General features: G+C 36.4%; 2 protein-coding genes across 4 annotated transcripts in view; both read right to left on the minus strand.

Annotated features, from left to right (window-relative positions):
• LOC150088638 (ALK tyrosine kinase receptor-like) overlaps positions 1-1,045 on the minus strand; it is a 40,630-nt gene extending 39,585 nt beyond the window's left edge. For 2 of the 3 annotated variants that reach the window (XM_090369599.1, XM_090369597.1), the window contains exons 1-2: positions 660-834; positions 365-534 (exon numbers count right to left, since the gene is read on the minus strand). In XM_090369599.1, the coding sequence (XP_090225725.1) occupies positions 365-521 (157 nt within the window). In that variant the 5' untranslated portion in view covers positions 522-534; positions 660-834. Of the gene's footprint in view, positions 1-364; positions 535-659; positions 835-1,009 lie in introns of those variants that run through there. The other variant, XM_090369598.1, reaches the window with a different exon arrangement.
• Positions 1,046-1,057: 12 nt separating this feature from the next.
• LOC150088639 (tyrosine-protein kinase receptor-like) overlaps positions 1,058-27,647 on the minus strand; it is a 106,547-nt gene continuing 79,957 nt past the window's right edge. The window contains exons 5-14 of the mRNA XM_090369600.1: positions 20,011-20,166; positions 10,402-10,535; positions 10,046-10,218; positions 9,781-9,872; positions 9,646-9,684; positions 3,873-3,917; positions 3,042-3,202; positions 2,697-2,847; positions 1,440-1,454; positions 1,058-1,127 (exon numbers count right to left, since the gene is read on the minus strand). Coding sequence (XP_090225726.1) covers positions 2,794-2,847; positions 3,042-3,202; positions 3,873-3,917; positions 9,646-9,684; positions 9,781-9,872; positions 10,046-10,218; positions 10,402-10,535; positions 20,011-20,166 — 854 coding nt within the window. The 3' untranslated portion in view covers positions 1,058-1,127; positions 1,440-1,454; positions 2,697-2,793. The remainder of the gene's footprint in view (positions 1,128-1,439; positions 1,455-2,696; positions 2,848-3,041; positions 3,203-3,872; positions 3,918-9,645; positions 9,685-9,780; positions 9,873-10,045; positions 10,219-10,401; positions 10,536-20,010; positions 20,167-27,647) is intronic.

Below are 27,647 nucleotides of genomic sequence, written 5' to 3' on the forward strand. Positions count from 1 at the left end.
TTTGGACTGGCGCCATTTTGTGTGGTGTAAATTCAATATACACCACAAAATGGCGTCAGTCTACAAAATCACAAAAATAATTTGCAGAATGAGGAATCTAAAAATACCTGTACACAAGAATACGCAAATTCTTTTCTTGTGACCTAAAACAGTATTTATTTTCAGATTGAAAAACTAAAGGAAAAGTTAAAAAAGTGGCATCTTTCAGACTCCATGCCAGCAGAGGGAAAGTTAAATTGTAATAAACAAATTGAAAATTTGGCCTAACAAGATCATCATATGTCCCTGCATGATCAGCATAATTTATACAATGCGTGAAAGTATACATAAGATATAGCGAATTATTCATGAAGCAGTTTCATACCTTTGAAACCACCTCCCCCTCCTCCAGCAGCACAGGCACCACCACCACCTCCAAATCCACCGTATGTATCAAACATAGAGCCATACAAGGCTCTCCACCTTGTCCTCCTTCCAGTAGCGATTGGCCAGAAATCCTCTGTGAGACAGAACCATTCCATCCACCACCTCCACCTATTACAAAACAAAAAACATTTACCATCTAATGACAGCAACAACCAATGTAATTACACTGAATTTACATTCGGTAAGATCACACTGGAACGTTCGCGACAAAACAAATAACAAATCCAACTTACCTGCACCTTTAGGAGACGTCCTACCATTGCCAGGAATTGTTGTAATATTCCATCCTTGCCCGTGTGGGTCAATCGCTGTTTTTGCGATCATCGTTTCGAAGTGCAGAAAAGTCCTCCACCACCTCCAGCAATTAGTATTGGTATTTTGGTATTGGTTTGAGGATTAAACTAATAAAGGAAAAAAAAAGATGGCTATCACCATTGATAAAATCTGAGCAGACGCTTATGTAATACTACGAAGGAATAGAGAGAAGGTCATAAATTAAATTAATAAAACTCAAGTTGTCTTCAATTCTATTATTTTTTATCAATTAAAAAAAATAATGTAAATCAAAAACCACATTTTTTACCTTAAAAACAAAAGTGCCTCCACCACCACCACCACCCCCCACCTCCGCCCTGGTTTTTGATGCTTCCCCTCAACGCAAATATGTCTCTCTTCATTCTATTCTGACACCTGCTTCTGGCCTAAAATTTTAAATTATTTTAAGTTGAAAAAATAAAATAAAATAAATGAATAAACACTTTTATATTTTATGAAAGTTGTTCTCCACTAAGCATGCGCAGGAGAGCATCAAAAATATTTAAACTGTTTATATTGGAAAGTAACCATTTATTATCTTTTTGTTGAAAGACTTTATAATTAAATCTGTTTTTAGCATTTTATTGTATTTATCTATATTATTATCTTTACTTTATTGTTATATTTTATTTTAATTAAATTCCTTTACTTATAAAGCATCATTTTATTTAAAAATAAAGAGATCATATGAGACTTACCAGTTTAGGAGTGTCCTAGATAAAAAAATAAATAAATAAATGAGATGTATTGAATTTGCAAAGTGCTTATATAATAAATAATTGTACAATTTATTACAGTTGCTTTATAAGTTATATTTACGATTATGCTGATTTTTATATTTATTTTAATGCTACCGAGCCTATATTCCAACATATTTTACAAAATATTTCATATTTATTCTATAATCAATTTCTAACTATCGATCATAGATATTTTCCCATAATATCAAGCCAAGAATATCAAAAATACAGTGACAAAAATGAAGACTAGTTTCACTTCCGGGAAGCCAGTCGAAGTACCGGAAATCTGATCACTATGAGGCTGTTCCAAGTATTGTTTTCAACCCCATCTCGCTGCTTTGATTCATACAAATTACATTGCGCGAATTTATAAGTTTAAACTTACATTATGAATTTAATATTTCAACTATTTTGCATAAAAGAACGTGAAAATTAAAATAAATATAACTTCATTACAATAAAAATAATTGATTTCGGTAATTTATTATCTTTAATTTTTGAAATACAAAAAATATTTTGGAGCTAAGATCTTCTTATCGTTAAAATGGTTGGTGCAAAGGATTAAGCGTCTCCATTGAACGGACATTGGTAATTGCACATGCGGTCGAGTACGCAATAATATTGGCGACTTATCGGTGGGTTCATCAGCGAAAAGTAGCCTTAAATAAAGAGAGGGAGCTCACAAACCCCGCCATCTTTTCAAAGGAACATCATTCGTTTTATTCTATTATTATTTCATTTTATTTTGTTTATTAATCTTTGCATTCAGCTAGCACAATCGCCATCTTTGACTATTGTTGTCCTGTCACTAAATCCTGATATGAATATAAGCTACCTTCCATAGAGAGTTATTAACATTAAAATATGAACGTACGCTCTCTCAAAAAGCCTTCGACATGGAAGGAAAGCACAGTGTATCCATGAAAAATGTTCTCTCTCTGCTGTCTCTTAACCGTTTGCATTATTAAACATGAAGAATATATTAATATCGTTTGCATGTAGAGAGCCCTTCTATTTAAATTACTTTTATGATATTCAGATTGAAGCGTGGTTATGGCCTTCTTTATTAAGTTTGCTTCGAGGAGCGGAAACTCACGGATGGCCTCACTTTATTTCTTTAATATTTGGATATTTACATAAAATTTTAATTTTGCTTACACCGTCATATTTATTGCTATCAGTTCTTGGGGTGATGATCTAGAAAGACATCCATACCTCTGAGCATGCACCAGATCCTTGTTGTCCAATGAGGAAGTAGATTGTTTCTCCACCAGTCCAGTTGAAGGTCGCACGAACAACAGCTCCGCGACTTTTACCGCCATTTCGAATCGACGCTCCTCCACCTCCTGCTCCTTTGGCAAAAACCCTAAAAATTAGATTACGTAGTTGCTATAACAAACAAGTGTAAGTTGGCTTAAGTAACAGCTATTTGTTGCCAAAATCCAGGCAATTAAATAAACAGGATTTCAAGAGACAATCAATGGTAATACGTAGGGTTAACATAAGTTAAGATAAAACTTTGAAAATTGCAAGCAATCGAGTATGGATAGAGATGATTACGTGTATATTCCATCTTCTGGAACAGTCCATCATTTGTATGCCTGCCATGGTGTTATCGGTAGAGATGGCAACCTGAACTGGGCTATTTTCGTAAGCCAAGGAACACTGAGTCATGGTCGGACCTATACGACCTCTGCTTCTACAGGTACTGAAGGAGTATCCTAAAATGAAAGGTTCCCAATTAATGAAGAATTTCGCCACATCTTTTAACACAGTTTAAGTTTGTTATTCGCACAGTTAAATGAATCATATCAGAATAGATTTAATTATTTTAAACTTATTTGCTCGTTTTCATGAGAAAGTTGTTAAAGAGGCTGACCACTGGGACAGTTCAGTCCATCTTGTTGGTGGAGGGTGGGGTATCTTCATAAATCCCAACGGGATTTTAACGTCTGACCTTTCCAAACAAGTGGAAGGTTAAAGTAGTTTCTACTTTTCGTAATAGATTCGATTTTTTCTCTATTATTACCTTATGATGATTTACATTATTCAGTATTTATATAATTGTCCATGAACATTGATATCGATCCGTCAAAAATCTAATATTAAAACATATTTGTATTTATTTAATTATTAAACATAAAAATATAATAATTAAACTAAATAGTAAACATTGATTATCGTTTATATTAGCAAATTTTATATTTACATTTTATTTTATTTTACATTTTATTAAAATACAATATCTATAATTATAATTATAATATTTACATTTTGAATTTATAGAAACATTCTTACCGTGCTTCACTAGCTAATTAATTAATTAAAATTACTGAATATTATAACAGAACATGCAAATAATCATCACGATAGAATGAGAGGAAGTCTTACTATCAGCTTTCACTCCCGGATTCTGATTCAGTCCTTCAAATTCTCCTGTTTGGGATAGAAACATTTGAAATTAGTGACAAACAAACAAATAGACTATGTTATTCTGTTAAATAGCACTGAACAACAAATTTTGGGTCATATTGTGTTACGGGCATGAAAGTAAGTTTACTTGATAGATTTTGGTGTGCTAAACATGGAAATAGGGCTTAAAATGGCAGATTGGCTCTTGTTTTCGAAAAAAAGTAGTTTTTTTTATATTTATACAAGGTATTTTTTTTATTTACATGGCAGTAAGATGTAGCTACGAACATACCTGTATCAAACACGGGACCTCTTCGCCTTTCGCTTGTATTCAGCTTCGGGAGATCCCTTTTCACCATCCAACAGTAATCGGCAAATATGGTGGCAATCCATTTGCTTTTGAATCTTTGTTCCACAGCTGCGATGTCTTGATGGAAGCGCTCACCATATTCGTCGCTGATGGCGCAACAGGGAAGAAATCCAAGTGTGATTCCAAGAAAATGCATCTTCAATGACTTGTTGCACCCCCCGTTTTTCGTAAGAAGTAATGAGATCTTCCATAAGCTGCCTGTAGTTTCCGGCTTTAATATTTCCTAGAAAACCAGTCGAAATATTTCGAAAGGATTTCGATGCTGATTTCTCGTTATCTAAGGACACATTCGAACTGTTCGTCTTTGAAAAGTTGCCTTATTTGTAGACCAATGAAAGCGTCTCCCTTAATCTTCTTTGTGCTAAGTCTTGGGAATTTCTGTTGAAAGTATGTGAATGCAGGGACCGTCACTTCCAAAGCCTTCACGAAATTTTTCATGAGCCCCAGTTTGATGTGGAGTGGTGGAAGCAAAACTTTATTTGGATCTACCAGAGGTTCAAATGCTACGTTCTTCATTCCAGGTGTTAATGATTTTCGTTGAGGCCGACTCCTCTTCTCGTAGTGCATATTCTTGGCACGACTAACTCACTCGCAGAGAAAGCAACAATTTTAACTCTTTTGTAGTAGTCCTAATAAAATGGCGATTACCTTTAAATCACCACATAACTGCCACTCATACGTCTGACAGTGTACACCTAAGAGGATGTTCTCCATGTTTGCGTATGTTTCTTTTTTGTGGACAACATATTTCCGTTGTGTAATAGCGAGGCCTTAAGGCTAACCTTAGAAGCCTCTATAAATAGTCGCCATTCTTCGGGAACGTGCCTCATGTTCATTGCTGCCATTAGACCATCAACATCCTTACAAACAGTGAGTTCACCTTCTGTTTGATAGAATTTATCAGTCTTTATTTCGAGTACGAAATGTTGTCACTTTTACAGAATGATCTAGAAGGTTCCACTGTTGTAACCTCGTGGTCAAAAGATCTGCCTTATTCTTCGGCAGTTCGAAATCCTTGATGAGGTCATTAAGCTCACTTTCTGTGACCTTATGTGGTGTTCAGAAGGATAAAAGTTTGGGCAAAACGGTGGTTCCCTTGACGTCGACGGCGGTTGTACTTCGTGTATATCGAGTTGATGTTCATCAATGTCTTCATCTTCATCTTCATCAGAGTATACAGAAAATGGTCGGGTAGTTTGGGAAAGGTAGTACGTCACCATGAGGCACGGAACGAGTTGCAGATGATATATTTGGGTTGTCATGCATTTTGCCGAGAGCCGTAGTTGATAATGTAAAGTAACTCGCTAATATGAGACCTCAACTGTAATTCGAAAACAAGAGCCAATCAACAAACTGTGATTTTCGCGTTGAACAGCATGAAATTAGTCAAGATTGGGTATTTTCGTTTTCGTAACATTTTACACGTTGATCAGTGTAATCAACAAATGTGAGTCAACATCAATTTTTTGTTTTTTATTTCTAAGAAAATATACTTGTATAATTGATTAATATCAAAATACAAGAAACTTTGTAAAATATTAATAAATAATCGGTTATTAATCAAAATGAATTTAATACATTCATAAGCTCTTGGGAATTCACAAATGCGTTAAGCGCCTATTATTTTCAGCAAGTCTATCCGTCAACATGTAACAATTCAACACTTAGTGGATGGATCACCAGGAAATTTATATTTGAATATTTTAGAAAGTTTGTCGGGCCATGACAAATTTCATTGCAGTCGGACCAATAGAAAATATCATATGACTTGCTTAAAATTTTTCGTCTTATGATTGAAAAATAATATCCACAGATTTTGAGGGTGATTTCTTCAGCAAAAAAAATAAATAAGATTTTTAAATAAAACCGACATTATAAAATACGTATAAATCCCTTACTGTAAAATATTCTAATCATTCTACTGCAGGGAATAACCTTATGATCTACAGTTTAGAATCTTTTATTTGTATCTACATGGTTCATATATTTTTTTAACAAATTCACTCCTTGAATTTCTGGGAAGATTTAGGCTCCATTCAGATTTCATACCCTTCCTCGGTTCCTACAAGGGGAGAACTTGATAAAGATTCTGGAAATAGACTCTAATGCTACTGGGACAGCGTTTAGTTGTTGATCCGGCTTTGTATTTCCTTTTAACCAGTTACATAAAGAATTTTAGTGGTTGCCCTTAATGTGTTTTCTCTGTGTCTAGCACTATAAAATATGACAAGAACCTCATAGAAACATTATACGGTTTTTGGGAATATATCGCAGTGAAAGGGTCCTCGCATTAACGGATCTAGATCACTTGAAAGAATTTTCGTGGATCTGATATCTTCCCCCCACCACAGGGGTGGAGTAGTGGCACCCCAAAGCATCATGCGTCATGCATCAATACCCAGAAAATTCACGGTCCATAGCTCCTTGAGTATTTTAGATTTACTCCAGCCATAAAAGAAAAATAACCAATTTCTGAAATGTAAAAAACCGCTGAACAGGTATTGTTTTGAATAATAATAAAAAAGATAAAAATCATAAGAAATATGAACCTAAGTTTCATTTTTCAAATAATTCTATAAAAATTATTATTAAAATTTTAACTAAGAATTTTTTCATATTTTCTTGTTTTAAGTTTTCTTTTTTTTCCATTTATTTCATATTTAATTCATCCAAAGAAGTCCCAACACGTGCCCCAACCACTGAACATCCTTTTACTGTCCAATTACAAACTAGCAGAACCAACTTTTCTTCTTCCTCATTTATTCATTCAACTTCCGGTTTCTGAAACAACCTTCCTTCGTACGTATTTCCTGAAAATTATAATCTACAGAAATTCACTTCTAATATCTACAAGTATCTTCTTTCATTCTCTCAACTTTCAGCAGATGCGCGCTTAAAATATTTAAATAAAAATATATTTTTTAATTAAAATAACAACCAACGTAAACTAAATTTTTTCACATGTGAATAGTGAACAGTGTAATGAAGTTATCATTATCTCAAAAAAATGGATAAAATAAAGAATACCAAAAACATTTTCATTATTTATACAAAACTACCTCTTGATTGAAAATGAAACACATGATTTTTAGTTTAAGGAAAATTGATTTTTTAATTTCTTTAAATGTACTCAAGAGAGAATACATTATAGTCCACTTAACTTTTGCTTAATTAGGAAATGATTTAAGGCATCCCTCTCTGGCTAATTAATCGCGAAAATTAGAAGATTATATAAACAAAGTTTTCTCATAAGGCTGCAGTTAGTTTCGAAACGAAGTAGGAGAATAGAAAATGGCGTTTTTAATTACTGAAGAATAATTGTTAATCGATGCATTAATGTGGATGAGGTTCCAGACAGAATACAACTGTGTAGTCGCTAGTAATTGCTGTAAATCGAATTACATCAGAGTTCTACGTGCTCCTTTGTGCAAGTAGGAAAGTGGAATATCTCATTCTTTTTACGAGTAAAAAAAATAAACGAATTTTGTTTTTTCTTAGAGAGATTTCAAAGTAAATCATAATCAATCGAAAAGTTTCAACCAAGAACAGTTTATGATATTAATCAGATTTCAATGAGTTAATTTTTAAATAGGAAATTAAAGCTTTTACATAAATGACTAACTGATATCGTAGATCAGGATATTATAAGCAACAACAGTTGAACAATAGTAAAAGTACGTTTTTATTACTTCGAGTACATTGATCAAAGAGCAAAAAGAATGCGACCACGAGAAGGGAATTTACTGATTAAATAAACTAACCACTGAATGTTAAACAGGAGCCTTACATTTGACCTTTATAACCAGCCTCCATGGTATTCTGAGATCAAATATCACAGAGAAGTTGATCACAGAATTCTACATTTAACGCATCCTCAAATAATATGAATATCTTTCAAGTTTTTTTCCTCGTATATCTTTTAAATATAGCCGACTTTCAAAAGCATTTATTACCAAACTGACTCAACACAAGGTGTTATTTTAAATCTTAACCGGCAGTACTCTAACTTACACCAACTTGTATCCAACAGTTTCAAAGCAGGTTATCAAAGCAGAAACATGAAAAAGGATTTGGCACAGTCAACCCAGGTTCTATTCAAGGGTCCTGGTATGGAACTTAGTCCTGGATCATTGGCTTCTTCTCGATGATGAACTGACAAATACATAAACAATAGTTTACACCGATCCATTTTTATTCACCTTAATTCCAGAAAGGAAAAATAAAAAAAAAACTTTTTAAGTAAAATAAAAATAGATAAACAGTATAATGGCCAACAGCCATATTTACTTGTTAAATAATTCTTCTTGTTAACCGTCTTATCCATGTTCTCGTGGGACAGGAAAAATACCAAAGGTGGAAAAATTCAAAGGTCAAATGAGGACTGTCAACCGGAAGAAAGATACTGTCGTTGTCATGGGAACTAACTCCAGGAAATGTCTAAATGGAGAATTCTCGCTCCAACACATTCGTAAACCTGAAAAGTATGGAGGGAGAGAAGAGAAGAGAAGAGCAGAGAACTTCCAACAAATTCGTAAGCAAAGAACTCTTACTGGTTGCCCCTAGCAACGATTAGGAACATCAGATACACATGTAATTCGAAAGAAATAATCACACAGCCGATGCTGCTCTTCAATAGCTGTCGTGTAACTTAATAAGATGGACAGTTCTTTATTGAAAGAGCCTCAGTTTGCCTTCTGCAACTTAAATAAATCGCTCTTCCTTTCTTTCTTTTTCTTTCTTTATTTTGTTCACAAGCATACGTAATGGACTCATGTCTCAACTCTTTTCAGTGGACACTCAGTTACAGCACGTGCTAACCGCCTGTCACAGGCAAACTCGGTTAATTCCGAGGAAGCTGTCTTTAATTAATAAGTGTGGGCTGTTCCTTGTACATAAATATTTAAATATATAAAATTGGCTCCATTACTGTTCATAATATGCCTTTGTTCTTTCGCACAATTATTTCTCCAACGGAAGAGTCAAACAGTAAAGCACTCGTATCACAATGAAGTTAAATTGGTAAAACAACACAACTCATTAAGGAGCTCAATTATCATCCACCCACACAAGCGGAGCTATTCATAGGGTAAATGCTACAAAGGGGTCTCTATTGTTCGACGACTTCCCAACATGGCTTTACGATGGTGAATTAAATGAGGAAAATTTAAATAAGAGACCATTTTGGAAATTATACGCTAATTATCAAAAATAACTCGAAGTCTCCTTAATAATCGCTAATTAAATTGTTCCAAAATCCGAATAAATAATCGATATCAATCCTTGTGACTTTTCCACTTTTATATTTTCCTCGAATCACTAATTAAAAGACCATAACAAGGATTACGAACATTAAAAAGCAACACTGACATTATCATCATTTACCTGTTGTTGGCAGCCATTTTGTTTCGTTCTCTGGAACACCTAAAAAAGAAAGAAATTATGATCAGCTCGTATTCTGAGGCTTCCTAAGTATTCACGCTTTAATAACAAAACAAAAAGTAGTAACGCGACACCTACCAATCCCAAAACACTCTGGACTCAATGTGACATCATCAATGGCGATTTCTGTGTGTCGGAAACCCTTGGAGGCGCTGAACTGAAGATAATATCTATGAAGAAAAAAGAAATATTTTCCAGTTCTTTATATATTTTATTGCCCTTACTTTATTATACGCATCAGTTCTTAATCTAGGCTTCGCCAGCTAAAATTAAATAAAGTATACCATCAATTTGAGTATTTCAGCTATACGTTTTAACCCAAAAATATTTAAAAAATCATTACTTGTATTTGATACTTGGTAAAGAAACAACGGCCTTCTTCCATTTGTCGCCTTTATTTCCAAAACTTCGCCATAGTTCAACCCGCTTCCCGTTACCGAAATTAGGATCAAACTCAATGGAGTTTAGTTGCAATTCTCCAGCATGTTTGCCAAATTTGTGGTAATAGAAGCGAACCTGAAAACATCAAAAAAGCCGAGTCAGAACCACCGACAAAAAGGAAGCCAAATTAAATACGAATAAACCAACGTTTAAATGATTATAATTCTCTTTTTTCTTTATTAATAACACTTCTGTCTTTCTTATTTGTAATACTTTGTTTTAGATGCAACGGGGGATTTTGAAAGCGCCTCTACCTACCTGACAGCTGTTGAAGTATTGCGAATTGGAATTACTGTGGTAGAGTGGAGGTGGATTAAACGTTTCGCTATTCAACGACACCTCGGGTCCAAATGCTAAACTGTCCAGTACGAAATGCGCCAACATATAAACACCTGAAAATAGAACAGAAAAATAAAATTAGGATAGAAAATATCAGGATTATCCTTTTAATAAATTTTGTATTACAATTTCTTGAATAGAATTTATTGGCTGTAACTCAGAAAGAATTTGGTCAGATCTATCAGCTGAATATTTTCACTTTAGTAAAAGTTTGCGAAGCATTTCAGTTTATAATAAAACTGATGTTTCCTTACTTTTGAAATTATTTTAGGATTTATCTGCGGCATCTTATTATTGTACCTAAACTCTGGAAGGCCTGTACATGTCCCATAATGCCTTTTAAAGTTGAAATTACGGGAGCGTATCCGTCTAGTAATATCGCTTCGTACTCGATGTCGCTAAACCTCCCTCTTATGAAATGAGCTAAATGCCGCAGCACTGATATCCGGCTCGTGCCGACGATTTATTACGTATTCTGTATCAGCACGCGCTGGACATCACTCCCTTACATGTCACGAATGAGCGAGCAACGTAAGGTGGGATAGCTGATGGTTGTGTGCAAAAGCCATAGCGATGATAGAAATTTTGTTGCCACAGCCGCGAAAGCAATCACCTTTCCAGATAGGAAGACAAACGTATCGTTGCTAGGTAACGCAATAACGGGGCTCTATCGTCACTCGGAGATGGTAGCGAGAGTGAAAGGGAACGCATTGTAACACGCTCTAACAGGGAACCCAACCACTGCTATGAATATGCACAAACGGTGGACATGTTTGTAATATTGTGGCGCTGTCATTTAGCGAAAGGTAAATATGGGCCAGAACAGTAGCGCACAGATTCATGGGATACTAAGTCAAAGTATGGACGTCCGCTTGGTGCCATTACGATATTCAATTATTCCAAAAAAGTTCTTTAGTTATAAGGCTATGATGCATTTTGCCCATTGTGTCTGAAAACGTAGTGCATTCTAAAGTACGGCTTGTCTGTTTATCATGGTTAAAATATGGCTCCTCCAGTTAGAAACAGAGAACAACTCCATATCGACTAAAGCTGAGCAGTAAAGCACGATAGTGCGGTAGCACACGCGTTTCAGTAGACTTTGGTTCAAGGTTCCATGGCTGCTAATGCTAAATACAGTTAATGATTGTATTAATTGTGAAAATGATTAACTGTAAACTCCTCTGGCCTAGTATAAACTCCTCTACCTACAATCTGCTATAAACTCCCCTATCTACAATCTAGTATAAACCCCTCTATCTACAATCTACAATAAACTCCACTTTCTACAATCTAGAATAATCCTCTATCTACAATATAGTATAATCCTCTATCTTCAACAAATTCCTCCATCTACAATCTAGTATAATCCTCTTTTTTCAATAAACTCCTCTATCTACAATCTAGTATAAACTCCAGTATCGTCAATAAACTCCTCTATCTTCAATAAACTCCTCTATCTACACTCTACTATAGTAGATTGTAGATAGAGGAGTTTATACTAGATTGTAAATAGAAGAGTTTTATACTAGGTAAACTCCTCTAACCTACTCTAAACTCCTCTATCTCTTTGTTTGTTTGTTATTTTGGTAGGAGCATTAGCAACTAAGGCCATATTGCTCCAGAGATATGCGGTGGTCATTCCCTGACCTTTCCGCATCCTCCATATTTGGTGGTCACGGGCTCGAAACCAGGTCTAATCAAGAAGCGTGTGCTACGCACTGCTGCTCCTGCCCACCTGGCTACGAAGGCGCCATGCTCTATCTACAAGCGACTATAAACTCCTCTAGTATAATCGAAACTAGTATAATTGTAAACTCTTCTGACCTAATAAATCCTCTATCTAGAATCTAGTATAAACTCCTCTATCTGCAATCTAGTAAGGTGTAAGGTGTATTTAGTGTCAGACGGCACCAGGGGTTTCCCCCATCTCCGCGTAGTTTTCATTGTGGGTGTACCAGTTCACTGGAAATGCCAGAGATTTAAAAGTGTATGGATATTGTATGTGTAGTCCCATGTACCGTTGTTCATCTGGTCGTTTAGCCGCTGGACCCCTGCTGAGGCCCAACGTTGCCCCACCTTTGCCCCGTGGAGACAGACCAGGAACTCAGTAGGCTTAAGTTACTCTGGCAGGTCCTGCCACCTAATTTCCTAAGATTTCAGTGGCTAGGACCTAAAAAAAAAAAAAAAAAAAAAAAATTTATTGTATTTTTATTGCATGCATATATGCGTGCATACAAGCACATATATACACACATGCATATATGTACATCATACATGTGCCAACGTCAATCGTGGGGTTGACGTCGCTTGAGTTGGGCCAGAACGTGGGTGAAGATATTTTGGATGTATTTAAATTTAGGTGTGTGGGGCTTCGCTAGCGTGAAGATAGAGAGGGGGGAGGCTGAAGACTGTGGGGAGAAAGACAGAAGTATGGAGCCAATAGGGAAGACAGCCCCAAGTTTCAGTGTGGCATGCCCATGCCCCACCAGAGTAGAAATGAGGGGGGGCGACGAGAGAATCGTCTCCCCGGGGGAGTAGGGTTTAAAGGTGAAGGGGGCTAGGGTGCCCTCTTCAGGCTGCCATGAGGCTTTGGGAGCTAGGCTGCAGTTTGTTGTCTGTTGTCTCTATTCTTGTCCACTTGATTCAGATTGGGACACTCATGAGGCAATCCCTGTCCTTTTTTTTTTTTTTTTTTTTTTTCGTTGATTCTCTTTTCTTCTTCTTTTTCCCTTCTTTTCTTTATTCCTTTCTTTTCCATTCATTTTCTTTTCTTCCACAGTTTTCTTTTCCAGGAGTTGTCTCTGTCTTATGCGATTTATGTTACTGTACTATCAGTCTCGGTGTATGGCAATTAACACCCTTCTCCTTGTGAAGAGGTCCTGTGCATACTGGGAGAGCGCGCGGTACTCCTCTTCCGTGTCAATGAAATGATGTTCAAGTCCTTTGGGGAGGAAATGGATTTTCGTGATGAGGGTGCATCTGAGGTCTTCGTATTGTGGGCAGTCGTAAAGCAGGTGGTCCCAGCTTTCGACCTCCCGGCACGTGCAATTTGGGTCATCGACGAGGCAGAAGCTGAACAGTTTCTGGTTGAAGGGTCCATGTCCTGTGGGTAACGAGGTCAGGTGCAAGCCCGGGAAGAACCAGCCCGGTTGCCTTGGGTATATTTTGTTCAGTTCTGGAAAAAAATTACGAGTGATCTCGCCCTTTGTCGTCTCTGTCCATCTTTGTTGCCACTCCTGAAGGAGGTAGGTCTGTAGCCATGCTCTTTCCATTTTTTGACTGCTTGCTGGGTTGATTGTGAAGTCCTGATGATTTGCGGCCACTCCCTTTGAGTGCAGGTAGAGCAGTCCTGCTTTCACAGCTTCTAAATCCAGGGGTAGCGCTCCAGCAAGCACCTGCAGTGCAGGTGTGCTTACCGTGCGGCAAGCTCTGTAGTTGTCAATAGGATGGTCCTATGTGTCATATCCAGGATTTTCTTGTTGGTTACCAGTGATGTTTTGGTGTACCATACTGCAGCTGCGTAGTTTATTGCTGGGATGAAGGTTGACTTATAATATAGCATTAGAGTTCGTTTTTTCAGTCTCCAATCCTTCCTCGTAATCCTAGAGACTAGGGCTGAGTACCTTCTTATTTTCATTCTTATGTGTTTCAGGTGAGGTATGAAGGATAGGCTATTATCTAAGATAACTCCTAAGTACTTCATTTGCTTGGTGAGTTTGATGGTTAGGCCATTTATTTTTATTTGGGGCGGACGCTGTACCTGAAGAGTTCCTTTCAGCAAGATGGATATGGTTTTCGTCGGTGCAATTTTTAGCTGTTTTTTTGTGGTCCAGTATTATAATTTCTGCATTGCCTGATTACCGATGTTTTCCAGTTGGACTCTGGAATCTGCCTCAATAGTAACAATGAGATCGTCCGCAAAGGCCTGGGCCTCAGCCAGCCCCAAGTCCTGGCACAGGAAATCGTCCAAGACCACGTTCCAAATGAGAGGACCCAAGACAGACCCCTGCGGACATCTCCTATGTATGTTTCTTGTGATTTTTTGATAATTTGTATTTATTTCCACTCTTCAATCTAGTATAAACTCCTCTATCTACAATCTACTATAATCCTATATTTTCAATAAACTCGTCTATCTACAATCTAGTATAAACTCCTCTATCGCCAATAAACTCCTCTATCTACAATCTAGTATAAACTCCTCTATCTACAATCTAGTATAAACTCCTCTATCGTCAATAAACTCTTCTATCTACAATCTAGTATAAACTCCTCTATCGTCAATAAACTCCTCTATCTACAATCTAGTATAAACTCCTCTATCTACAATCTAGTATAAACTCCTCTATCTACAATGTAGTATAAACTCCTCTATCTACAATCTAGAATAATCCTCTATCTTCAAAAAACTCCTTTATCTACAATCTAGTATAAACACCTCTATCGTCGATAAACTCCTCTATCTGCTATCTAGTATAAATTCCTCTGACCTACTCTAAACTCCTCTATCTACAATAATCTCCTGTAGTATAATCTAATCTAGTATAACTGTAAACTCTTCTAGTATAAACTTCTCTATCTTCAATAAACTGCTCTATCTACAATCTAGTAAACTCCTCTATCTACAATCTAGTAAACTCCTCTATCTACAATCTAGTATAATCCTCCATCTTCAATAAACTCCTTTATCTGCAATCTAGTATGAACTAAACTCCTCTATCTACAATCTACTATACTGTAAACTCCTTTATCTACATTCTACTATAGTAGAGTGCAGTTGTAGATAGTGGAGTTTATACTAGATTGTAAATAGAAGAGTTTTATACTAGGTAAACTCTTCTGACCTACTCTAAACTCCTCTATCTACAAGCTACTATAAACTCCTGCAGTATAATCTAATCTAGTATAATTGTAAACTCTTCTGACCTAGAATAAACTCCTCTTACCTAATATAAACGCCTCTGTCTACAATCTACATCTACAATCTGGTATAAACTCCTCCATCTACAATCTGGTATAATTGTAAACTTCTCTGACCCAATGCCAAAGTACAAACAAAACATTTATTTGTTAAACGAACTGGTATGATCTTAATCGGTTAATTGACGATCTCATTAACCAATGAGGTCAACAGAATTAGCAAGATATGGAAAGAGGCTAGCAATTTTGTCCATATTTTCAGCAAAACCGTAAGCAGAATCAGATTTCACTGCAAAGACTGCTAATCCGTACAGTTAAGCTTTTCTTGTACATATTTTTAACGCTGTCTTAAATTTCTCGCATTTTCTTAAAGGCCGGAGGAGAATAAATTACATTGCAAGTCCACTTTAAGTTCCAGATGACTAATGATGTTAACGCACCATTCCATTAAAAGTGAAAAACACACCTTTTTAGCTGAGGGCGCCCCAGCAGAAACGCCTCCGCAAAAAGAAGCCATAAATCAGAGGACTTATTTTATAAGGATTCTTATGTAACTTCTTCAAAAATCTATTCAGTGCCCTACACAATAATCACCACTGTCTTGTGATATGTAAAGCAGAATTTATGTCCGTATTGTGAGAAAATTAATCATCCCTACTTTTCTTTCTACAGCGATTTAAAATCTCTTTTCTTTTTTTTTTTGTAGAAGAGAAGATCGACTTCCTGGTTGCTTACATCTATTAGAAGCTGCAAGATTCATCAGTAAGTTCTAGGACAACTACAATAAAGCACTGACAAAAATTCTAACAAAATGAGCACCTATAAAAACTTAAAACAGGGCATGTCTGAAAATCTATTATCGAAGATAGATTTTCTGTTACTTTGGTTGCTCAATATAAAAAACAATAAATAATATAGCGCTTTAATTTGCGCATAAGACCAAAATAACAGCATGTACCCTGAATGCACGAAAAATGTTTTATTTTATGTGAAAACATCCTTGGGAAACGTACACTTGAAATTGTATTTACAACACTTTTCACAATTCGATAGTGGACGGCGAATGAAAATCAAAACCGTTTAAATTTTTAAAATCGAACAGCTAGAACCAATGTTATGAACGATGTAACGTTTCATGCTCACGCACGCCACTTACTCTGTGAAATCAACGTTAGGGACTTAGCGTCATTTAGGAAGTGACGTCATTTGCGTCAATTCCGTCTCGCGTTTTCGTTACCAGTCGGTTTTACTTCAGCCTGAAAATTTAATTGGTGCCGCCAAAGATGTTCTCAATCAATAAATTGAGAGAAAAAGTAAAAATAAAATTACCAATATTTAAATAAAAATATATTCACAAGAAATCGTGATGAAGCTTGTCCAAATAATCAAGAATGTCCCACGATATAAAATCCGAGTAAATAACTAGAACCACAGACACTCTTAAACGATTCAGTAAATTAACCACACAAACTGGTTGGTAATTAACACAGCCAAGACCATCAGAGCATTAATTACACGACAGTATGTTATTACCACTTGGATGTGTGGTAACGAAATCTCGTGTTTGGTCACCGGAGAATGTTGGTTGGCATCTTGCCAATAACGGCGCGTCTTAGAACTGCGTTCTCCACTGTGGGATGTACGTATATACATGCTAACATCTCGATCAATCGTGTACTCTGTCATACCCTAATAAAAAGGCTTTTTGTCCAATTTCTCTCGAGCCACCTGTGTGCTCTACTAGTGTACACAAATCGTGGGGGGTCACTTGACGTGTTTCCTCCCAATAAGACCGATCGGTTCGCCTATATTGCGATACGGCGTTCATCTATGCTGTGTGACAAATGTCCTCTATGTAAAGTAATTAACCGCCACAATCCTGGCACTGCACACGATATCTCATCCCTACTATCTTACTTTTTGCAATAACAGAAGTAGGGCCCTTAACATTACTCAATAAACTACGTCTGAAACGTCTGATACAAGTTCGGATTATGTCCAGGTAAGGCAGACTAGTGCTTAGGTTACAGCCCGGATAGCAAAAAATCTCCCCTCAACTCCCACCTTCCTTTTTTCAGTTATTTTTCTCATCTCGTGTAGTATGCATTACAGTAAAATCTGCATTAAGACTATTTCTGCTCTTTCTTTTAAAAGATTAGCGTGATAGGTGTTTTATTACAATGCTCAGTAAACTAAAAGGAAGCAGTTAGCGCATACAGCAGGATACAAAACTAAATTATTTAGTTTCGTATCCTCCCTCATGTAGGACACGAATCGAACATATTTTATGTATAAACATAAACTATGAATTATGAAATCCATAATAAATAATTAATAATAATAATTGCGTCACGGAAAATTAGTCAACCGAAACTACCAGCTACAGACTGGTAAAGGGATCAAAGCCATGATAGAGGGAGAGGCCAACCTGGCGATGATGCAGGCTCAGCAGTTACAGCACAAGGAAATTAAGGCCTGCCTGACCGAAAAATACCATCAGAGACTCAGAAGCCTGCTGAAAGCAAAGCTGAACGAAGGGAACACAGTTAAAGCCATAAACACCTGTAGGATAGTCAGAGAGTTCTTCGACCAACAGTAACACCAGACATAACAACAACCACCCACCCTGTGTACTTGGTAGCAGTACCCGTCACGAGGTGGAACCCCCAATCAGGGAGAAATAATAATAAAATCTACTGATTAAAATATGTACAATTTTATTAAGTTCTTTTTGAAACATAGATTTAATAAATTAATTTAATATTTATTAACTACACGCAGGTTTTGTTCTCAATTGGTTAATCTTGTGCGATTAATTCTGATTTTATTTTACACTTCTGTGTTTTTCTGTTGTTTTTTTTATAATTAAGCGCTAACGTGACATTATTTCACTTTCAAAAACTTATTTTACTAATATTAATAAACTAAGAAAACGGCTGATAGAATAAAAATAATAATAAAAGATGAAGAGAGTAATTACTGAAGAAGAGAAGATATACACCTATTTTATAATTCAGTGGTTTTATTTAATATTTTACTTATATCTATCTATTTCTCTTCATATATATGAAACCGTATTCGAATATTCGAAATGAAGAGATATTTTTAATTGCTGGAGTGACTAGACATTTTTAAACAAATTAAACTACACCACCAATTAAAATAATTTGCTCGCAATATGATCACTGATGTTGCTAATGAATTTTTAAGAATTTTACTGTTGCAATAAAAATCGTTGACTTCTGTTTGAATTATATTTTGGGGTGGGGGGCCTGTTTTTGCGTAGGTCATAAAAACTTTGTAGGCCCATGCACAAGGCCTAACAGAAAATAACGCCCGGCTACGTAATTTTGGCAGCAGCATTGAGACAGCAGTCCTGGGATGCGCTGATTATGGAGATTCTAGAGGATCCCACCATAAACAGCAGAAAGAGATCCCTTCTGCTATTTATGGTGGGTTGATAGGCCTAGGTAGATCTATCTGACCGGCCATTTTGGTGGTCCGTACTCGTGGAGGAATGTGGTGGTTATCAAGGGTCCACTTGAACAGCCAGTACTCTTCGGCATAGATTTTTACGTTTATTGCCAGACCTGCTGAAGCTCAGATTTCTTCTGCAATAGCACACAGGAAACTAAATTACAGCCTGGATATTTTATTCATCATTCTTATGTCATTTATGTACAGAAGGATTTGTACCATCAAAGGTTACTCATTTTTGTAACTATGGGCTCAATATGATGATGAAATCTTAGCTTTGGGTTGAAAATAAACTGCAAGGTCTTTGTGGCTGTTCAATATTGGGATCTGGGCTCAATTTCAAAGAAAAATGGGCACTGTTCTTTAAAAGAAATTGATGAAATAGAGAAATATTCAGAAGTGTGCCAATATCTTCTTTTTCTTTTTTTTTTTTTTACTTCCTCTCCATCATGCATGTGGAAATAGTATTTCATTTTAATTTATAGAAGAGCGAAACTGAATGAAAGTCTCCACACTGAAAGTGATTCTACAAACAGCTTGCAAATTTACAGGCAAAATCTAACCAAAACAGGTTCTAAAGAAAAACACAACTAGTAATTATGAATAGAGTAATTTTTTAGGTAATATATATTTTCATTTTTGTGTCCAATAATAATTTAGTCACTCTAGTTATTCCCACGTACGTTCCATCATTTATCAACCGATGTCCCGAATAGTTATGATATTATCTAAAAAAATATCGCGGAAGCAAATCAGTTGATAATAAATCGGAATGAACACACAGGAAGCAGAGATCCACGACCCAACAGAATAAGTCAGTTATGAAATACGTCGTCTCCTTCCGTTCGCGGGGCCCTGTTTTAACAAGGCGTGCTCGTGACATCCGTCAACAGCAAGGAAGGATGCTCGATTTTCAAAATTCAGGAACATCCCGAACTACGCGTTGAGTTTGTCATTTTGCATGACTGACCAGCTTGTTCTGTCACTTGGCAATCGTGAATTTCAACTTGCAGAACTTAATTTTTCAAAACGAATATCAACTCCACCTGGAGGCCAGTGTGATCGTGTACATTTGTGTAATGATAAATTCCAGTATACAAATATCGATCGTTAGTCGTACTTTAAACTCACCACTAATATTCTGGTAGGTATGATCGAAACTGGGTCCACTGTTTTCGGCAGGAGTTGACCCGTTGTGTCTGATCCATTTACTTTCGCCGAATTTAGTTGTTGTCCACCCGCAGGTTCCATTTTCGAAAGTACATCGTGCAAATTCCGGCACCTGATCTATAAGACAGGAAAGAAAACAAAAATTTTAATTTTGAATGTTGTTTTCCAATAGTTTAGGTTAACTTCCAAAGTACTATGACCTTAATCTTTTTAAAACCACATATTTCACTCAGTTCATTAAAACTCGTACATTAACTTATAATGTATTAAATGAAACGCGTAGAAATTTTGTTATTTGAAGTGATCAACGTCGGTTGCTATGACAACAAAACGGTGGCTTGGTTGCCATAGCAACCCACGTCAATTTATCGAGGATTATTACAATTAAGTAATCGTCGGTTGTTATGACAACTAAGCAGTCGCTTAGTTGTCATAACAACTTGGTTGTGAAGCTTTCAATGTGTTGGCATCCATTCCCCTGGTTCTGAAGTTCTTTAAAATCTTGGTTGCAAACTTGTTTACTTTGAGGCCACCAATTAATCCGATGATGACTTTGCAGAGGACGATAAGCTTTCTTTCAATAAACAATTGGCTTTTCCACGGAGTTGTTTTCAAGGTTGAGTTGAAAATATTTGGATATTGTCAGGGGATGACCACTAACCCGATTAAGTCACCTCATGATCCAATATTCGAAGATCAATGCCTCTTTATGTGTGATTTTAGAGTAGTTGACTAGATGCTGACATCATACACTGGTATTGGTACCAAGCATTTTGAATATAGTTTGGTTAGTAACGTCTTATCGCTAACAAACTCTTGACTGTCCAGATGCTGCAAGGGTTTCAGCTCTGACTTTGACAAAGCATTGCTCAAATGGTAGTGCGAACGTCAACACCAAATAAGATGGCTTACTGTCATGAAGTTCCTCTTCAAAAAAGACATGAGGGTCCGAAATTCATCGAAAGTTTCGATTTAAGTGTGAAAAATCTTTGTCTATTCCGAGTTCAGTATTTTGCTGACACAAATCATTCAAGAGGGTCACAAACCAATGACGAAAGAAGCGCACAAAGAAAAGGCTAAAAACGTGGCATTCAAATTGTTGACAAATTCAAACGGTGTAAGAGAAGAGTACGAGCGAGTGAGTGCATTAGCGTTGAAACTTAATATTAGAGTTGGAAGTGCCAGCATTGTAACAACTTGAAATTTGGCAAAGTCAGCATCTGAGTGCCCAAATAGTTGTCACCAGAACAAAAGGCGATGAAAGTTCAAACTGTAAGATTTGAAAATCTTACAAAAATAAAATATTTTTTTTAGACTTTGGAAGTTTGTTTTCCTTTTTGGATTCTTGCCGTTAGTAGGATAATATGGTAATATCCGAAGTTTCAATAACAAGAATTATTCAGTAAGAATTGTAAAATTAGTGGGTAGTAGAAATGAAAACAGAGCCATTACCATAACAAGCAGGGAATAGACGGTGAATACTACGGCAAAAGCAGCAAGTGGTTTTGCGAAACAAACAAGTTAATGTTTATGCAAGGTCAATATAGTAGGGGCAATTTACTTCAGTCGCTAGACCGGAAATCGGTTCTTAAACGCACACACAAGTTTCCAAAAATAGATGCTGTGGTCACTAATGTCACTTTTTGTGGTTTTAAAATGCTATGGAGACAAGGCGTTATATGAGAGGGATATAGTTGTTTTTGGACAATCGGCACCTTTAAACGGCATACCGGATGGCCGCCGATCCAACAGGTTGTAAAAAAAAAGGGGAGTATTGATCACGTGCTACTGGGCCGCGGAATAAGGGGTTTTCCAACAAATGGAATGAGATAGAATCCGAAAGTAAATGTAAGATTGGTAGAAGTCACTGGGAAATGGGCGTGGCGAAATCGGCAGTAAGAGGTAGGAAAAAGGCAGTGAAGGAGTGGCAATGACACTAAGTTGAGATTTTGGCGGTGTGGATGAAATGGTTTAAGGACACAAAGTTGAGATTTTGTCTGTGTGAGTAAGAATGGGTTAGTCAGACACATAGTTTAAATTTTTGGTCGGTGCTAGTGAGAATGGGTTAGTCGTTGAGAAAGTCATAGTTCTTTTTTTGAGTGGAACATAGTCAATGTTGGCTCTTTGGAAAAGTCTAGGAGTTGGGAAGAAATATGTGAAAGATAAAAACGAGTCTCTCACAAGAAAGAGGTGAAATCGAATCTGCCATTAAAGACTTTTCTTGGAAAGCAAAGTGCAGGAATCGGATGGAATCGGAACGCCAACCGACATGAGAGTAGCCATTCCGAAACAGGAGAAGTGCATCAAGCGGCCTGAATAAAATGGAACCGAAACCTACCTGGCAGCCCTACTACCAGTGCCTAATTCTTCAAGAATAGTAAGACGCCGCCCCAGATAGTGAAGATAAGCTGTACATGATAGGAAGGATGAAAGATGACACCCCGCCGAGTTCTACAAGTAAGTGGCTAGATTGTAGTAGTACCTTCACACACACCAAGAACTGTAGAAACCCAGTAAATTGGTCAGCAGGACTTTAGAAATACCTAATGGTAAAGATAGTTTAGGGAAGAATCAGGAAGGAAGAACATTAAAAAGGGAGAAATTTATTAGATATAGGATATTTAGAATGCTGGATATATGATAATGTAGAAAGGAATAGTATGGAATTAATGTTTCTTATTAATGGTATTTAATTGATGCAGTATTAAATATATGTAGGAAGGAATGGAATGGAACTGATATTTCTTGTTAATAGTATTTAATTAGTGCAGTACTAAATATATGTAGAAAGGAATAGAATGGAATTGATGGTTCTTATTAATGGTAATTAAATGACGCAGTATTAAGTATATGTAGAAAGGAATGGAATGGAATTGATCTTGTTAATGGTATTTAACTGATGCAGTATTAAACATATGTAGAAGGGTATAGAATGGAATGGATATTTTTTTACTAATGGTATTTAGAGGATGCAGGATAAAATATATTAACAAAGGAAGGGATTGATATTAGCTTGTTAATGATTTTTACTGATGTATGAATATGATATATATACACACATGTAGGTGAGACCAAATCATGTTGTCATATGTATGAATTTAATTATTATTTGGTTTAATTATGCTCATGTAAATATGTCTAATAAACTGATTTTTTTATACAATATTTGTGTGTGTCTTTTGTTGTTCTGGGCACAAGCCTATCCAAAGGGAATTAAACACATTAAGGAGCTTTCCCCCTTGAGCTTAGAATTTTCTGTGAAGCAATAGTCAGATGCGCAAGAGGGGATATATTTAAATAGGGGAAACAAAAAACAAAAGGATATAATATATAAATAAATAAAATACATATAATCTTTAATGAAACCCCCCCCCAACAAAACTTCGAGTCTAAATGAATGGTTTCAGAAGGAGATTACTTTTTGAATCGCATGGTGGCCACAGATGAGACAGAGGTATATCAAGTGACTTAGAGGACAACTATTCCAGTATGGAATGGAGAATACAATTCACGGGCAGGAAACAAAATTTAAAAGCGTGTCCTCAGCAAACAAGGAATCATGCCGATTTCCTAAAAAAAGCCGTAAAATTAGTATCGATTAAAACTTGTATTTTGATCGCCTATGGAAGGAGCCACGGCGCCTTTGTTTTCCCTCATGAAAACATCCCTCCACATATATTTAACTGACTCTGAATTTTATGGATCTAATTTTTATACCATGCGATTTTCATATGTTCGTTCCGATGGGAGAGCAATTAGGATGCAAGAAATTCAACTCGATTGGTGAAATGAAATATGCAGTCCAATATAACGATTTCGATAATGTATAATCTAGTGTTTTTAAATCAACTTCATTTTCTATTTTATATTTTATAGTTATTTGTGCTTTGCACTTATTTCATTGGGATTACTTAAACGTTAAATTTAATTGGAAGTTTCGTATTATATACTTTTCCAAATAAAATTTTGAAAAGTATTCGTGTGTTTTTATAAACCACTTCATAAATAAATTTTGGCTGAAAATACAATGTAAATAAAAAATCCTTTCGATCTTTGTACATTATTTACAACAACATAATGGATATACGAGTATAACCTACATCTCAGTGTATGTGTCAAGAATTAAAAAGCTAAGGCAATGAGGTATAGACGGGATTCGAACTCTGTCCTTTCCAACCCGGTATGGAAGACGGTGATTATAACCACTGGCTACACGGGAAGGTTTTACAGCTCCAAATGAAAGCGTAAGTTGTTTACACCTCGATTGATCTGTAACCATGAAGTTCTTAACGTCTCTTTGAGGGTTAACTTGGCGCATTATAGCCATAGTTGTATTTGGGCCATAAAAAACCAAAAACTTTGTGGATTACACAAATTGTTTGTAATCATCTTTCTCCCCACAAAGGACGGAAAAGGGACGGGGTTCGAATTCCGTCAATGAGAGGAACTTTTATGTTGGACTTAAGAGCAAACAGATTTTTTCTCTCCGGAAACTTAGGTTTTAAATCCAGAAAAACAGGCAAACCGACCAGAGAACAAACACATGGGTAGATGGGGTAATCTTCGGGTGATCCTAATATAATTTTTTTTTAATCTCTTCACGTGACTTCTAGAATATAACCAGAAATATAATCCGTCTGTAACTCCTAAAACATGAATTATAGTATAAATTTCATGTTCCTGATTTGGCTAATTTATCAACTACGTTAATACAAAAATTCGTTAAGCGATACCACACTAAGGAGCTACCAGCACCCTTCACAACTGTCAACAAAAATGGCATTTGACTAGAAGCTCCCTCTATCTTTCATTACGTCTTCAACTACCTCGAAACAACGCTACAATGGCAACCACTCCTTTTAACTCTAAGCCTGTTCTTCACAATGGACGAAAACTATTCACCTAATTAGCCTTTTCCGTTATTAATTGCAAGTTTCTAATCTGGCCAAAGCACTTGCTAACCGAGTCTCGTATATTTCCTTATCAGTCCCTAACGATTGAGTTTGAATAATTGCTGTTGGGTATTTAGAGGATGTCTGATAGGGCCTGAATCCGGCGTTTGTAGTTGACCATTTACTGTTTTATGCCCACCTCCCAATTTCCTAATATTTCAAGCATGCGTGTGAGTGATAACACAAAACCCTTTTGGGAAATGCGTGGGTGGTCTACGCTCCGCAGTCAGGTCAGAAGTTTAACGAAGATTAATCCTTTTAGAGGCGTTTCTAGAATCAAGGAGACCTCTCGGATTAAATATCCCGCCTTATGGCATGTAGACAAGACTAAGGATGGACTATGTATACTCAAAACAAATTGTGGGTGTTTTGAGATTAGTAAAAGTAAGCCTCGTCATGTTACTCCTCCGCTTTACCACTCCAGCCTTTTATGCGTGTTTTGCAATCGCCTACCTTTATTTTCGGTGCAATGAAGGAGAATTGGGTCATGCCTTGGTCTGTTTCGCAAGCACCAGAACAAAACAGCAAACAGATCTCGCTGCATCAAAGATTCTGTTTCTTAGCTTGTCTAAGTGTTGTCATTTTATTCTACGACAGTCACTGAACACTTTTTCAACAAACAACCTTTCAAAGGAATATCACTTATCTTCGGTATCTTATTCCCTTGTAATTCTTACAACAAAGAGTTGCTTTTTTTTTTAAGTGAAAGATCTTAGACAACGAACGTCTGAAACTATATCCTCATCTTCTTCTTCCAGGCGTGCTCGTTGGCAGCACTAAACGTATCACATCTCTTTATCTAGATGCAACCGTTTGCTTTGAAACGGTTGTCGTGGCAACGGACTTCTAAAGAGACTCCTGCAAGGACGTGATTGATGCACACATAAAAAGGAGGCTGTTAGGCTGGGATTGGTTTTGTTACCTGGATGACGTAGCGAGCTTATCTGCGACGTTTAACCTCCAGCACTAAGAGGAAGTCTGTGTTCGAGTAAATTAAATGGTGCTTTTTTTCTTTCTTTAATAGGATCGGACATGAATTCTCTGCCTTCAGAAATGGACTGACCATTAACATCACTAGAGGAATCTGAAAATGAGAGAATCAATAAAAGAAACCTGGAGCGCCATCAGGGATTACTTTCGAAACATCAACTTGCCGCAGACATGGTCAATGCAAATGTTAACATTACAGCGCTGTTCCGTCAATGTTCTTCAACTACAATCAAATCTTGCCGGCCTGATTCGCTAGTGCAATCATTGAACTTACTACATCTAAAGCAATTTGCATGCAAATATCTGTAGCTCCGAGATTACCAACATTACTTTGACTTCATTCTGCAGCACGAACTTCACTCCGAAGTCCTGCAAGAACTTCATTTGGAATATGAAGCATGTGTCAAATATTTCATTACTTCTAAAGATGGGCGCATCGTTTAACAGAGAGCACATTAAAAACGTCTTTGCCAACTATTACTACTACACGCTGAAGTAGCGATCGGGTCCATACAGCTTAATCTCAATCCTGAGTGTCATAACACGAGTTATTAAAAAATTTAATAATCTATTCATGAGCTTAAAGCTAATATAACGCCTAGATGAGATGGAATTCAATTTCTTCCTTCTAGTGAAGAACAGAGGGTAATTCCGATATAAGTAATACATGGTGACAATTTTAAAACAGCTATTAATCAGTCCAAACTTTATTTTGAACAGTCTAAGATTAGAAAACTTTTTTCTTGTCCAAATGGTACTCGAGAATTCTAGTCTCTTACCAAATTTATTGACCGCAATATCTGTCCATCAATACATTCTCACCTCTGTTACAACCAGACGGTTCTATTGCATACTCAGCTATGACATTCTACTTTGCTTCTAACTGTTGTATAATTGATGATCTTGCTAACCAACCTCCTATCATAATCTCCACTCAAAATCTCCGGTGGCCTTCCAACAGAATAATATCAGAAGAATTCTGAAAAATCTTGGCATCAAGATTTTTTCAGAATTCTCCATGTCCTGATGGTGTTTTTCATGTTCTCAAAACCTGTACTGAGATTGCCCCTGTTTTGTATAGCCTTTTTACACTTTCTTATTCCACTGTTGTTTTTCTTTCTGCTTGAAAATTTGCTCATATCCAACCAATTCCCGAAAAAGGATAAAAAATCAATACCGTCCAATTATCGTCTCATTGCGATTATCTCTACTCTTTTCGAAGTAATACAGAAATTTCTTAACCACCAACACCAAAACTATCTGTAAACCTTCCATCTGATCAATGATCGCCAATATGGATTCCTTCAGTGACGATCCACTGATGATATATTGGCTTACCTACCTATGAACAAATTCAATGGAAAAGTTTGGTGAAACTCAAGCAGTTGCTTTATGCATTTCTAAGGCTCGCACTTGGCATAAAGATCCTCTAAACAATCTTCCATATTATGTATTGCCGACTTTTTTTTTTAATTGGATATCAAATTTTTTCTTTAACCGTTCGTTGTGGTTAACTAATAAATATCAATATCAAAATAACCGTTCGCTGTGGGTGAGGGTAGACGGCTTCCTGTCTACCTTCAGAGAGAGACTGCTCTCTGTCTAACTTCCTCACTAATTCTGATGTTCCGTTCTTTCTCCCGCGCTAACCTTCTT

The sequence above is a fragment of the Mastigoproctus giganteus genome, chromosome 3 (assembly GCF_048544385.1).
Source record: "Mastigoproctus giganteus isolate SK-2022 chromosome 3, ASM4854438v1, whole genome shotgun sequence".
Classification (NCBI taxonomy): Eukaryota; Metazoa; Arthropoda; class Arachnida; order Uropygi; family Thelyphonidae; genus Mastigoproctus; species Mastigoproctus giganteus.